At 44.8% G+C, this 13722-nt stretch overlaps 1 protein-coding gene across 3 annotated transcripts in view; it reads left to right on the forward strand.

Annotated features, from left to right (window-relative positions):
* Positions 1–13722, forward strand: part of RIC8A (RIC8 guanine nucleotide exchange factor A) — a 31659-nt gene that overhangs the window by 10685 nt on the left and 7252 nt on the right. For all 3 annotated transcript variants that reach the window (XM_048486398.1, XM_048486396.1, XM_048486397.1), the window contains exons 4-8: positions 519–1130; positions 4838–4932; positions 5946–6096; positions 11055–11150; positions 13207–13351. In XM_048486398.1, coding sequence (XP_048342355.1) covers positions 519–1130; positions 4838–4932; positions 5946–6096; positions 11055–11150; positions 13207–13351 — 1099 coding nt within the window. The remainder of the gene's footprint in view (positions 1–518; positions 1131–4837; positions 4933–5945; positions 6097–11054; positions 11151–13206; positions 13352–13722) is intronic.

The raw sequence follows: 13722 nt of genomic DNA on the forward strand, positions 1-13722 counted from the left end.
AATTGTGCTGTGATTTGCAGAACAAAACCAGGCAAAATCACTCTTACTGCACCCTTGTGTGTTCCAGTTTGCTGTGGTTGAGATGTAACAATGAACCGCAGTTTGTTGCAAAACTTTAGTGAAGTTCTTTAATGAAGACTGTCACTTCAGGAAAGGGGGAGGGAAGTATTCCATGAGCCACATCAGTGTTCACAATGCTTCTAGTACAGGGGTAGGGAACCTGCGGCTCTCCAGATGTTCAGGAACTACAATTCCCATCAGCCCCTACCAGCATGGCCAATTGGCCATGCTGACAGAGGCTGATGGGAATTGTAGTTCCTGAACATCTGGAGAGCCGCAGGTTCCCTACCCCTGTTCTAGTATAAGCAGAGAGTAAGTTAAGTGATGTGAGCAGGGGTAATCTACCTTGGAACTAACTGCAATTCACAGATCCCATTTAAGGCTCCTTTCTCAAGCAGTATCTTATTCCTTGATTGCTCAACTTATTGCTTTTTTGTGTTTCCCTTTGAATGTCCTAGAAGCTGGCAGTGTTCCTTATCAAGTTCTTGGAGAGAGAACTCCAGCCATCCTGCCAGGTCACATGCTTGGAAAGCATACGCATCTTGTCCAGGGACAAAAGCTGCCTTGGCCCTTTCTCAACCATGGAGAGCTTGAAGATGCTAGCTAGGCATGCTGGGATTGATTACACAGATGAACAAATTCAAGAGATTCCAGACCAGGATGTGATCCTGGAGGCACTAAAATGCCTGTGCAACATTGTCTTCAGCAGCCGTGCAGCTCAGGAGCTGACCTTTGAAGCCCGGCTTGTGTTAGGCCTCACAGATCGTATCAAACTCTACAATGAAAGAAACCTTCCCCATGACATCAAGTTTTTTGACTTGCGTCTTCTCTTCTTGCTGACGGCACTAAGGTTGGACATCCGGCAGCAATTTGCTCTGGAACTTCGGGGCATTGGGCTGATGGCAGATACTCTGGAGCTTACACTAGGAGTGAAGTGGATAGATCCTCATGAGGTGGCAGCTGAGAACCCTGGCATGCCCTTACCTCGACAGGAGGCTGAGCTTGCCATGGAGATTCTGAAGGTGCTCTTCAATATCACTTATGATACCAGCAAAAGAGAAGTAGATGAGGTAAGGCACCAGAAAGTGGCTTGCAATCTGTTTTTTTTTTAAATCAGACATATCTACTAGTGCAGGGGTGGCCAACCTATGGCACCCCAAGTGTTCATGAACTACAGTTGCCATCAGCCCCTGCCAGCATGGCCATGCTGGCAGGGGCTGATGGGAACTGTAGTCCATGAACATATGGAGCACCATAGGTTGGCCACCCCTGTACTAGTGTTCAGATTTCAGAACAGAATTAAGGGAGGTGAACAATTGCTCCCCTTCCCCATGGTTCAAACCACATACCGTATATACTCGTGTATGTCGAGTTTTTCCCGCACATTTTTTGTGCTGAAAAAGCCCCCCTCGACTTATACACAAGTCATCTGTATTTTAAAAAATATTTTAGGGTTAAGAACATAAGAACATAAGAACAAGCCAGCTGGATCAGACCAAAGTCCATCTAGTCCAGCTCTCTGCTACTCGCAGTGGCCCACCAGGTACCTTTGGGAGCTCACATGTAGGATGATGAACGCATGAATGGCCTTTTGGGCTGTTGCTCCCGATCACCTGGTCTGTTAAGGCATTTGCAATCTCAGATCAAAGAGGATCAAGATTGGTAGCCATAAATCGACTTCTCCTCCATAAATCTGTCCAAGCCCCTTTTAAAGCTATCCAGGTTGAAGTGGCCATCACCACCTCCCTGTGGGTAAAAGTTTTTTACTTTGTGCGGCTTCCAGGGTGCAGTTTTTTTAGGCTAGGCTTGTGCACTAAAATTTCCAGGGATTCTCATTCAGGTGACACTCTGATGTTACCATGACATAATTTGGTAAAGCCGATTTGGTTTCAGGGTCCAAAGCTTCCATGGATCCCCAAAGGTGGTGCCCCATCCCCCATTGTTTCCAGAATGCAAGAGCTAATAGTAGATGGGGCTACCCTCTTTGAGGGTCCATATAACTTCTGGACCCCTTGAACCAAACTTCACTAAACTTCTGGTTGGTATCATCAGGATAATCTCTTGTTGATACCAGCCAGGGTTTGGTGGATGTTTGGTTCAGGGTCCAAAAGGTATGGATCCCTCAAAGTGGGTGCTCCAATCCCCCATTGTTTCCAGTGGAAGCTTTAATGGTAGATGGGGCTACCCTTTTGAGGGTCCATAACTTTGGGACCCCCTAAACCAAAGCTTCCCACCCTCAAACCTGGCTGGTATTACTCAGGAATGTCTCCTAAAGATACTTCTGGCCGCCTTGCGACCGTGGAGGCGCTTCCACGCCGCAGAATTCTACCGCCAGTAGTGGAGAATGCTGAGGCCAGCTTCGCGATGGAAGCACGCGCGGCTGCCTTCCAGACAGGCTGGCAGGTGGCTCCGCACGACGAACCGCCTCTTCCTCGTCCCACTCACCGTGTCCCACAATAGATTCGCGACCTGCTTAAATGGCGTGCCAGCCATGCCAGTCGCCCTCCGACCTCCAGGGGTCGGAGGACAGCGATGGCGCGGGCTTCTCTAACGGCCAGCAGCAATTCGACAACGGGGATATGCGGTGATTAGTGGAAACGGGCATTGAAGGGAAAAAGCTTCCCGGCGTGCTGTTCGCGACCGGCCGCGCCGGGAACATTTTACACTGTTGAAGGAAGGAAATCAACCGCTTTTACAGGGTTGGTTAGTTTCGAGGCGGCTTGATGCCGCCCTGGGGAGAGAGAGGAATGGCGGAGTCAGCGTCGCAGCAGCTGTGCAAATGGCTCCCTGGGAACGGCGTTTATCCCGCATTCCCCAATGCCGCCATGATAATGGGCGTCTTGGCGGAAACGGCCTTCTGAGAGAATGTTGGTACCGGCTAACGATAAAGCATTCCTCCTCCGGCAGGCTTGTTGTGGAGTGTCCTTTCTAAAATGACACCTTCCGCCATGGCAATTTTAAAAGTATGCGTACACTAAAAATAATGAACTCTTCTTTTAAAAAGCAGGGTAGTTTTGAGTCAAAGTGAACAGTGCATATTCATTCCAGTTTTCATTGTAAGAACAATTGTTAAAAACCCTTACTTACAAAAAAGCTATGGTTTTTGTACCTTTGAAGTTATTATTGTTGATACCTATATTATTGTCTCTTTGTTGGACCCTCTTTTCCATCGCATTATAGAGCTAGTTTACTGTTTTTCTTTGAAATTAATATTCAAAAACATTTAACCTACTGATGCCTCAATTAATGTAATTTTATTGGTATCTATTTTTATTTTTGAAATTTACCAGTAGCTGCTGCATTTCCCACCCTTGACTTATACGCGAGTCAATAAGTTTTCCCAGTTTTTTGTGGTAAAATTAGGTGCCTCGACTTATACACGAGTATATATGGTATGTTCATTCTGCCAGATCTTGCCTCTGTTTAACCATTTCTCTGCTTCTGCTCATTTGTGTGGAACACAATTTGTGTGGACTGTTTTGGGTTTTTCAGGTTATGTGGTCATGGTCTAGTAGTTTTTGTACCTAATGTTACTCCTGCGTTTATGGCTGGCATCTTCATAGGCATCTCATGGATACATCTCACCATGACATACCTCTGAAGATGCCAGCCATAGATGCAAGAGAAACATTAAGAGCAAAAGCTGCCAGATCACAACCACATAGCCTGGAAGACCCACAACAGCCAGTTGATTGCGGTCATGAAAGCCTTCAACAATATCTGTCTCAGTTCTATGCACGCAAGTACAACTTCCTGCCTTCCTTCTCCTACTGTCACCTGAAATTCCCACAGAAATGCTGCTCCTGTGGGAGAGCTGATAAAAATCACCCCTCTCCTTGTATGCAGGTATCTCTCCCACAAGATGCAATATGTTTTTCAACAGTATGGTAGGTGGTTACTGAGTAAAAAAGGAGAAGTGAGCTGGTTCTTCAATTGAAGTGCAGCAATAATTAAGGCAAGGTACCATCCAGTGTTTGTATTAACTAGATGGTAGACCAGATGGTATAAACTGTAGAAAACTCTCACTTCCTGGGTTAGGACAACAATTTGAGTGTTAATCTGTGTGGAAGATCGTGTAGGTAGGAGGACTCCATGTAAAGTGCACCACAGGCCAGTTGACGTAAGAGCTGAATATCTTCTAGGGAGATGTTTCTGTTATTTGCATCTTACTTCCCTTTTTGAGGATCTGGAATACAGGTTTAAGAGTTTCTAGATTCAACAACCATACAATGTAAACTCTGCTAGGAAAGCTGTTTGCCAATTTGCCAGGAGGAAGAGGGTTGGGGTTTACAGAATGTGGGAGGGGAAACCAACAAGGACTTAAAGCTAAGGGGAGAGGCTGAAAGAGAAGCTAAAAGCTCATGCAAACCTCGTTTATCTCCCTTCCTTGTTGGATGTATCCACATATTTGCCCCCCAAACTGGGAGTCAAAACTTAAAAATATGCGCAGAAGTTGTATTCTGAGCTTCCAGGTGTGATTGTCATGCAGATTCTTAGTTTGCACTTTTGTCTTGATGCAGATATCTGGACATATATCAGTGGTGGGATTCAAATAATTTAACAACCATTTTTGGTGGTGGGATTCAAATAATTTAACAACTGGTTGTTTACAAGCATCATTTTAACAACCGGTTCTGCCGAAGTGGTGCGTACCTGCTGAATCCCACCACTGACGTATATCCCATTTAGAGAACAGTAAGAGTAGTTTGTTGAAGACTGCAAAAGAAAGATGGGTCCCCCTCTCCTAATCAGGTTTTTCATTCTTTTTTTGGGGCAGGAAGATGCAGCTCTGTACCGGCGCCTGAGTGCCCTCCTCCGTCATTGCCTGATGATTTCAGCTCATGGTGAGGACAGAACAGAAGAATTTCACAGGTGAAACGTCTTGTTCTGATGAAATTTGGATCTAACTGTGTTCCTTATCTAGAAGAGAAAATGGCAGTTCTGAAATTGCTTTAATATGGGCATGTATCCTAAGAGGTTACGACTGATGTAGAGTGTTCCAAGAATCCTAATTCAAGGTTGCTTCTGTTTTCTGTTGCTTCCAAACTGTTGCTTCCAAACTGGAATGACTTTTTTTTTAGCATCCACACAACATCATCCTATTTCTAGGGTTTCCCCATTTTCAGCACACTCTTTCCCAAATCTGCTTCACTATGATCTTTAGGGAAGTACACTGTCCAACTGTGATATCATGCCATCTGAGCAGGAAGATGCATTTTTTCAGAAGTCCTGTCTGCAGCAGGAGCATTTTGCTGCTGTCACTTCCTGGTCACTGCCATTTTCCCTCAGAGCCACTGGGGACTTATCAGAGACTTTATAGAGCTGTTTTTTAAAAGCTGTCAAAAGCCCTCTGGTGATGAGATGGAGACAAATGGTGGCAATAAGGGACTGATGACAGGAAAGTGTGAAGAAATATCCCAAGTTGATATTGATCCATTTGCTCTGCATCTTCTGTTTTACAATATTTGGTTTCAATATTTAGCATTCAAGATTATAGTACTCATAGGTCTTTGTAATTTTAAACACTTAACCTCCACAAGAGGTCTTCGTTGCTTTGTTGACTCCTTGGTTAGTTGACTCCTTGGTACAGTGTTGGTTTATAAATTTGGTACAATTTTGGTGTTTGCACCTGCAATGAGAGCAACACTAGTAATTCCTGTCATTAGAAAGCAGTGTAAGTCTGATGCTTCAGACCCAATGCATAAATAATTTTGTTGTCTCGAGAGGGCTTTAAGCCTCCATGAGAGGACCAGAAATGGATGGGTATAGGATCTTGTTCTTAAGTTGTCAGAGCTGATAAATGTAATTTGGATTGTTGATCGATTTAATTGACAAAATAGTGCATCACTAAATCTCTGCCATTTTGCTTTTTGATGCCTATTCAGCCACACAGTGAACCTCCTGGGCAATCTGCCCCTCAAGTGTCTGGATGTCCTGCTGCTACCCAAAGTGCAGCCAGGCTCACTTGAATACATGGGAGTCAACATGGATGCTGTCAACGTTCTGCTGGATTTCCTTGACCGACGCCTTGACAGGGTAGGTGAACAGGATGGTTTTCACAGTTGCTCATTGCTGTACTTCCACTTTGATCTTTGATGCCTTCTGTGCTCACTGAGGAAGTGGTCTTGGTATTCATCCCTATGCTTGGATGATCTGAGTTTAGCCTTTATTTTGTACAGAGACTATTGTAACGGTGAGCAGCACCATAGGGAAGAGGCAGGGATAGCAAAGGCCTATAGATGTGATGCAGTGGTGGGATTCAGCAGGTTTGCACCACTTTGGCAGAACTGGTTGTTAAAATGGTGCTTGTAAACAACCAGTTTTTAAATTATTTGAGTCCCACCACTGATGTGATGTAAGATACGAGAGATGTACTCTAGGCAAACTGGCCGGGGGACAAAAAAAACCTGAGTTCTGGCGCCTGACCTGGCGTAGTGGGGCATGCTACCGCCCTCCCCACTCATGACCAATTTGGGCATTTTGGGGGTTATTTTTGGTGTTTTTTTAAGAGGCCTGCAGGGAGTTTGCATTTAAAGCTAGCTGCACCCAATGATTTCAAGGGTACTCATCCAGAGACTGTCCTGATGATACTATCTACCCAAATTTGAGGTGATGTTTGGTTCAGGGAAAACGGGATTATGGACCAGCCTCCCAAAGGGGGTGCCCCATCCCTAATTGTTTCTCAATGGGGCTTCAACCTGGAGATAGGGGCTACCCATTTGAGGGACAATAGCTTTTGGTCCTCTGGTATAACTTCCGCAAACTTAGATGTACATCATAAGAATAGTTAACGAATGATAATTCTGAGGTACTGTATGCCAATCACTGAAGCTGTAAATCCCCATCCTTCCAGGCACACCAAAAGAATTGCGTCTAAGATTCTTTGTTTGCAGTTAGACTTTGGCTCCACTGCAGCTAATGAGAATTTCGGCAGGCTGCACATTTTGAAAGATAGAGCGCAGACTTTCAAAGGTGGCTCCAGGGAGGGTCCCACTCCTGCTAATTGCATCAGGCTTTAGAGACCTTTGCTTCTGTCGGGTCCAATTTTATGGGCCCCCCCAAAGGCTTATATTTCAGTTTCCCGGCTGGGCCTGCATGAAGCCTGCTGGGTGAGGTTCTCCAGAACTTCTCAGCCTCCCACCACACCCCCAAAGCAAAGCTCACGCAAGCTTGGATCGCTATTACTCAAGGCCTCTTGGAGCCACCTTGAAAGTCTGGCACTTTGTCTTCAAAAAAAAAAAAAAAAAAAATGTGTGGTCACTGCTTACACACTCCCAGAAATTCCCCAGGAATCTGCCGCCATCAAAAGCCTGCATGATGTGCATGTTCTGTGGTGGGAAAATTATTTTTTCCCACCTATGAACTCTCAATAGGGCTTTTCTGGTAATACCCAGCTGGCTCTGTGGTAGAGGTTTCAGCTTGAGGAGGCACTGTGGTAGTGGTTTTCTCTGAAGCGGGGAGCACTTATTTCCCTGTAGGGCTGCTGGTGTAAAGATCTCTCCTGAAAGGAACCAGCCAACTTTGCTAAAATTTGCCTGTGGGATGGCCGAATGCTGTACAGACATCAGGGTTCACCTTCAACTTCGATTATACAGCATTTTTCCTCTTCCACACACATTTTAGGCAAATTTGGCTGGTTCCCTTTCAGGAGGACTCACACCAGCAGCCCTACGGGAGGAAATGCCCCTACTCCAGAGCAAATAAATCCCTACCACAGTGCCTCCTCTGTTGGAAACTCCTCTGCCACAGAGCCATATCTGGGCATAACAGATAGCCCCATTGAGAAGCTCTATGTGGTGGGGAAAGTAATTTTTTCCCACCAAGCAGAACTTGGCTGAAGAGCCACAGGCAAGTTCTGGGGAATTTCTGGAGTGTGTAAGCGCCTGGCTGCACATTTTTTTTGAAGATAGAGGCACCAGACTTTCTCAGGTGGCTCAAGAGACCTTAGAGGTTAGCCAACATCCAAGCTTGGGTGGGAGCTTTACTTCCTGGAGTGGGGAGTTGAGAGAGTTCTGGGAGAACTCAATACAAGGTGGCTTCTCTATGTGCAGGAGTAAGGGAAACAAAATTAAGCTGGGGGGGCCCATAAAGAATGAGCCCCATGTAAGCAAAAAAGTCTCCCAAACCTGGATGCAATTGGCAGGATGCCCTCCTGGAGCCAGCCCTGGAAAGTCTCTGGTGCCTCTATCTTCCAAAAATGTGCAGCCTGGGCTCTACACACTCCAGAATTCCCCATCATGGCTGTCTTAGCAAAAGTCACTACAAAACAAAAGAATCTTAGGCAAATTTCTTGGGGTGCCTGTAGTGGCGGGGTGTATTTTTACAGCTAGTGACCCCAAAAAAAATTTCAGGGTATCATCTGTTAACAATTCTTATAGATGCCATCTTAAAGTTTGGTGAAGTTATGTTCAGGAGGAGGACTAAAGTTATGGCTGTCCCTCAAATGGGTAGCCCCATCTCTTATAGGTTGGCTCCCATTGAAAAACAATGGGGATGGGGGCACCCCTTTGGGGAGTCCCATAACTTGCTTCCCCTGGAATCCAAACATCCTCAAATGTTGGGTGAAATGGTATCATACTAGAGACAGTCTCCTAGAATTGGTACTCCTGAGAATTTTTGGTGCCAGCTAACTGTAAAATAAGCCCTGGCAACGAAACGTCGAAAAACACTTTAAAAATGTAAAAAACATACAAACGACCTCTGAGAGAATGTTGGTTTCCGCCGCATTGATAAAATGGAAGCGCCTGTGGGGACAAAAGGGTACCCCATATGTCCCTAGAGTAGGAGCATACTACTGGTAAGATATGAATGGCATGAAAGGAAATTCACTGGTTAGAGAGATGAAGCAGTTGATTGGATAGTAGACAACCCATGATGGGTAACTTTTATTGTTGAAAAGTAATTGCTTCATTGGTTCTTTTGGTAGTATATTTGATTGGCCTGAAATTGATTCAGCAACTAGTTGAAATATAAAATGTGATTTGGTTTTCCAGATGAGTATTTAGCTGTAGTTAGATGAGTGGCAAGCCAAGAAAGGGCCTTCCCAGTAATGGTGCCAAAATTCCCCAGAGATATTTGTCTGTCCCATTCTACCATAGTCTTTTGCCAATAAGTGAAGACTTTTCTGTTTTGTTTTGTCTGATGTTCCCCCAGTTAGCTCTTTTTCCTGCCTTAAGTTTTAATTGTTGTCCTTTTATTTTAGAGATGTGTTTTAGATTTGGTTTTATCTAAAGCTAAAATGAACATGGTTTTATCTAGATGTACTTTTATAATGTTTTGTTTTTAATTGTTAGCTGTTTCGGTGGTCCTGATTGGACAGAAAGGCAATATAGAATTTTTATAGTGTTCTGTTGCATTTGTAGCATGACTTTTTCATTGAAACTTAAAGCAAATTACAAAATATAGAGAACAATTCAATCAGACAGCATAATATATCCAGTAAGTAAACAAACACTGTCTAAGACATGATGCCAACAGTGGCTTGCAAAGGTAGAAGACTATGCAGTACGAGAGCAATAGAAAACAATTCAGTCAGACAGCATGAGATGCTAAGTAGACAGTGCAGTCAGAAGGGCAGTGGCAAAGCACCAAGGGGGCAGTGTGTGTGTGTGTGTGTGTGTGTGTGTGTGTGTGTGTGTGTGTGTGTGTGTGTGTGTGTGTGTGTGTGTGTGTGTGTGTGTGTGTGTGTGTGTGTGTGTGTGTGTCGCACCGGGGGCACACTGGTGTGGGGGCATGGCGAGGGTGTTCCAGAGGCGGGCAGGGGCATGGTGGGGAGCAGGGTGCACGCGTGCCCTGGGCGCAGTTCTCCCTCCCTATGGCTCTACAGAAGGGAATGACAAAACTAGAAAAAAAGACAAATAAAAATCTATCTAAAAAATAACATGCCACAATACAGAAATTGGACTACAAGGTAGAAGACAATGTATTAAAAGCCAGGTGATGCCTACAATGAATATTGCCATGTACTGCTATCCTAATCCCTTATAAAAGAGTCCTCCTCAGCTGTTCTATTCTACTGCAGTTCTTTACAAAAATGCCTTCCTGAACTTTTCTGTTTTGCATGTTCTGCACAATGAAAGAAGTGGGCCTTCCTGTAATTTTGTGAATAAATAAATAAATAATAATGGTGGAACAGGAAGCACTCATAATAATTAGCTTATTTTTAAAAATCTGTTTTGCTGCACAGTATGCTGGCTTCTAGGGCAGGGGTGTTGAACTCATTTGTTACGAGGCCAGATATGACATAAATGTGACTTGATATCAGGCCAGGTCCAGTGGGGGAGGTGTCTGCCTCAGCTGGTGAGCACCCAGCAGGTTTGCCAGCCCAGATCGGCAATGTGGTGCGTGGCTGCGTCAGCTAGTGAACCTTTATTAGCTCACCGAACCAGAGTGGCACTGGGGGAGGTGATCAGCAGTGGCGGGGGTTGGCTACCTCAACTGGCAAGTCCAAAGTGGCCTTGCCAGCCCAGAATGGTACTGGGGGAGGTGGTTTGCATGGGGGGTGGGGCTGCCTCAGATGGTGAGCCTGCAGCAGGCTAGCCAGCACAACTCAACACTGGTGGCTGCCTTAGCTGGGGAAAATGGCTGCATTGGCTGGCGATCCAACAGTGGCCTTGCTGACTCAGAATGGCATGGGAGGTTGCCTCGGCCCACAGCAGGCTCACCAGTCCAGATTGGCATGGGGGAGTTGCTACCTCAGTTCATGAGCCCTGGCGGAGGTGGTTGGCACTAGAGGGTGGCTGCCTCCACTGCTGAGCCTGCAGCAGCCTCACCAGCCCAGATCAGCACTGAGGGAAGTGGTTGGCAATGAAGGGGGGGTGGCTGCCTCAACTGGGGGTTGATGTGGCCCATGGACCACATCAAACTTTCAGAAAATGAGAGTTGGCATCCCTGATTCTTTCCATAAAGATTGGTACAGTCCCAAGTCTTTTCATACAAGGTACTATAAAATGTGTGTAATTATGACATGCTAGTTCTTGTGGAATTTTCCACAGGGTCACAAGCTTAAGGAAAGTCTGACTCCTGTGCTGAACTTGCTGACTGAGAGTGCCCGGGCCCACCGACAGACAAGGAAATTCCTTAAAGCTAAGGTACTGTATTTGGTTTGTTTATGACCTGAAAAATAAAATATCCTTTGAACCAGAAAACTATGATGCAAAATCTTCCATGTTCTATTAGTCTAGAGATTGATATTGAAGACATTGTGAAATTGTTTCGTGGGTATTGCAGTTGCATATTGCATGAACAGTGTGCACAAACATGTGACATACATTGTATTATTTTTTATTGGTTCCTTTCATAACCTTGTTGGGAGTGTCCTTTAAAGTACAGGAATACTTCTCATGTCTTCTGACTCAGCCATCCCATCCTCACACTATATGCCCTGCCTTCATACAACATGTGATGGGGAGGGGTGGAGTTCTCGAGAAGCATAGCCGGAGAGAAGGTTCTTCGCATGCACAACTACTTTGACTTTTGTGAACTATGAGGCTATCCAATACACAGTTATAATAGATTCTGCCAACATGACACACACCTTGTATATTAGATGCTTTCTCAAGACATTCAGTACATGACACAGCCTTAATTCAGCAGCACTTTCTCATTTATTGTTTGTTTGTTTTATTTAGGAACCGCCCACCCCCAAAGGGCTCTGGGCAGTGTACAATAGATACGAATACCGTAACACAAATACGGCAATGCATAATTCATTAAAAATTCGTAATTCATATATAAGATATAACACAGTAGCATTCAATATAAAATGGTGGCGCCCGATCCAAAGGCCGGGAGGGGACAGGCCGTGCTGACAAGATGTTATACTGGATTAGTCTTATGTTCTTTGCCACAGGAGTGTTTTAGTATTTTGTGATCTGGCTATTGTAGTGAACCTCTTTGTAATGGAGACTAGTCTAAACTGGATGACTGGCCGCAGGGATTAGGAAAACTGTGGCTTTGCCTGACCTCTGAAATCCCTTCTCTGCCCTGAGCTGAAGGTTCCTGGGGTCTCAGATACAGAGTAGCTTGGCACTTCCTTCCACTCACCAACCTTCAGCACTTCATTCCACATTGCTGCAATGAAGGTGCTGAACCCATTGCAGAGACCTAGGGGACATGGAGTGAGGTTGATTCACAGAACCAGTGAGGATACCTGGTTTGGGTTGAGGTCATCTGGAGTGCTGCATTTTTATTTGTTAGGATAATTATACCTAGCTTTTTTTCGATAAATCACTTTCCCCTTCTCTAGCTCATGTTTACAACAGCTCATGAGTAGGGTTGCGAGCCTCTAGGTGGCATCTGGAGATCTCCTGGAATTACACATGATTTCCATCCTGCAGAAATCAGTTGCCCTGGATAAAACGCCTGCTTTGGATGGGGACTGTATGGCATTATACCCTGCTGAGGTCCCTCCCCTTCTCAAACTTTGCCCTCCCTAAGCTCCATCCCAAATCTCCATGAATTTTCCATCCTGGAGCTGGCAACTCAGGTAGGCTGGGCTGTGAGAGAGAGTGACTGGCCTAAGGTTATCTAGCAAGCTACCACAGCAAAATGGGACTCCAAGATCCTAATCCAACACTCATCAAAGGCTCATGCTGACTCTTTATTATGTAGCCAGATAGCTGTGAAGCTGCTAGTTTTCTGCTTCACCACTAATCTGTTTTTGAAGTTTGCACCAGGGCTACAAATGTATGCATAGCAAAATAAATCTGCATTATTACATATCCATGAGCCCTTTAAAATTATCAGGTACTTGCACAGGAATTATGCTTCAAAGTTTGCATGAAATGCGGCTTCAAATATGATGGGCTATAACTTGGAAAATTCCATTCTTCCTCCTCCCCAGACAGAGCATTTTTTGTTACTGAATTTGTTTTATGGGCTATAGTTGTGGAAGTTCTTTGGCCTCTTATTGGCTAATTTGTGGGTCATGAAATGGGTGACTGACACAAGTCTGTTCCCGTGTTCTCACTATTGGTGAAGTTATTTTTATTAAAATATTTTCATGCTGGCAAACGCCGGCAAGGCAATTTCTATAAATGGAGGTTTTTTGAGGAATATTTTGATACAATGCTTGTTGGGCCTCATGAGCACTAGCTCAACTGGAAAGCCTGTTAACAGAAGCCTTCCCCTTTCTTGTGTTTGCAGGTGCTACCCCCACTGCGTGATGTGAAAAATAGACCTGAGGTGGGGAATTTGCTGAGGAATAAGCTTGTGCGCCTCATGACTCACATTGACACCGATGTGAAGCACTGTGCGGCAGAGTTCCTCTTTGTTCTCTGCAAGGAGAGTGGTGAGGGTTTTCGTCTTTGCTTGGTGCCCTGACACAAGTTCTCTTGTATCATTATATGTCAGCTACTTGAAAAAGGAACTAGGTGGATGTGATAATCCCTATGAGAGTTTTAATGTTGGGCAGGGATGAGGGGTACAGATTTTAAGGTGGATCTAAGAACCAAGTCAAATTACACACTCCTGGGCCAAAATAATATTGCTGGGTATGAAGCAAATTAGAAGATGTTTAATTGAGTGAGTGATTGATTGGATTTAATACTCTGCCCTCCCTGCCCCAAGGCCAGGCTCAGGGCGGCTAACATACATAATTTAACACATTCATAAAACAATAATTTGGAAATTAACAGTTAAAACATTTTACAAAAATTTCCT

Source organism: Sphaerodactylus townsendi, linkage group LG02 (assembly GCF_021028975.2).
Source record: "Sphaerodactylus townsendi isolate TG3544 linkage group LG02, MPM_Stown_v2.3, whole genome shotgun sequence".
In the NCBI taxonomy this organism is placed as follows: domain Eukaryota; kingdom Metazoa; phylum Chordata; class Lepidosauria; order Squamata; family Sphaerodactylidae; genus Sphaerodactylus; species Sphaerodactylus townsendi.